At 52.5% G+C, this 421-nt stretch overlaps 1 protein-coding gene across 1 annotated transcript in view; it reads right to left on the bottom strand.

The window, feature by feature from the left end:
* The window catches only part of EMH_0059920 (uncharacterized protein), a gene marked incomplete at both ends in the record, with an annotated part of 1,937 nt that extends 1,749 nt beyond the window's left edge, over positions 1-188 (bottom strand). Inside the window, one exon of the mRNA XM_013497729.1 lies at positions 164-188. Within this exon, the coding sequence (XP_013353183.1) occupies positions 164-188 (25 nt within the window). The remainder of the gene's footprint in view (positions 1-163) is intronic.
* Positions 189-421: the final 233 nt, after the last annotated feature.

The raw sequence follows: 421 nt of genomic DNA, 5'->3' as shown, positions 1-421 counted from the left end.
TGTTAGAAATTCTATTGCGTGGCTGCTAGCGGGAGCAGCAGACGCAGCAGCAGCAGCAACTGCAGCAGCAAAGATGACTGCAGTCGGCAACAACAAAGCAAAGACTGAAGAGACAAAGACACAAAAATTATTTTTTTATTGAGAGCAGACACGGCTCAGCAACACCGCAGCCGATGCAGCGTCTGCATGCTGCTGCTGCTGCTGCTGCTGCTGCTGCTGCTGCTGCTGCTGCAGAGCGCAGCTGCTGCTGCAGCTGCTGCGTTTCCTTTAGATGTTTTATTTTGTGTATTTCTGGAGGCTCAAACTTTGCGTTGTTTTTCTGTGAAGCTTTCTTCTTTATTCTAACCCCCAGCTGCTGCTGCTGCTGCTGCTGCTGCTGCCGCCTGCTGCTGCTGCTGCTGCTGCTGCTGCTGCTGCTGCT

This window comes from Eimeria mitis, genomic scaffold, assembly GCF_000499745.2.
Source record: "Eimeria mitis Houghton genomic scaffold, Emh_scaff2886, whole genome shotgun sequence".
In the NCBI taxonomy this organism is placed as follows: domain Eukaryota; phylum Apicomplexa; class Conoidasida; order Eucoccidiorida; family Eimeriidae; genus Eimeria; species Eimeria mitis.
This window is presented reverse-complemented; position numbering and strand designations above follow the sequence as displayed.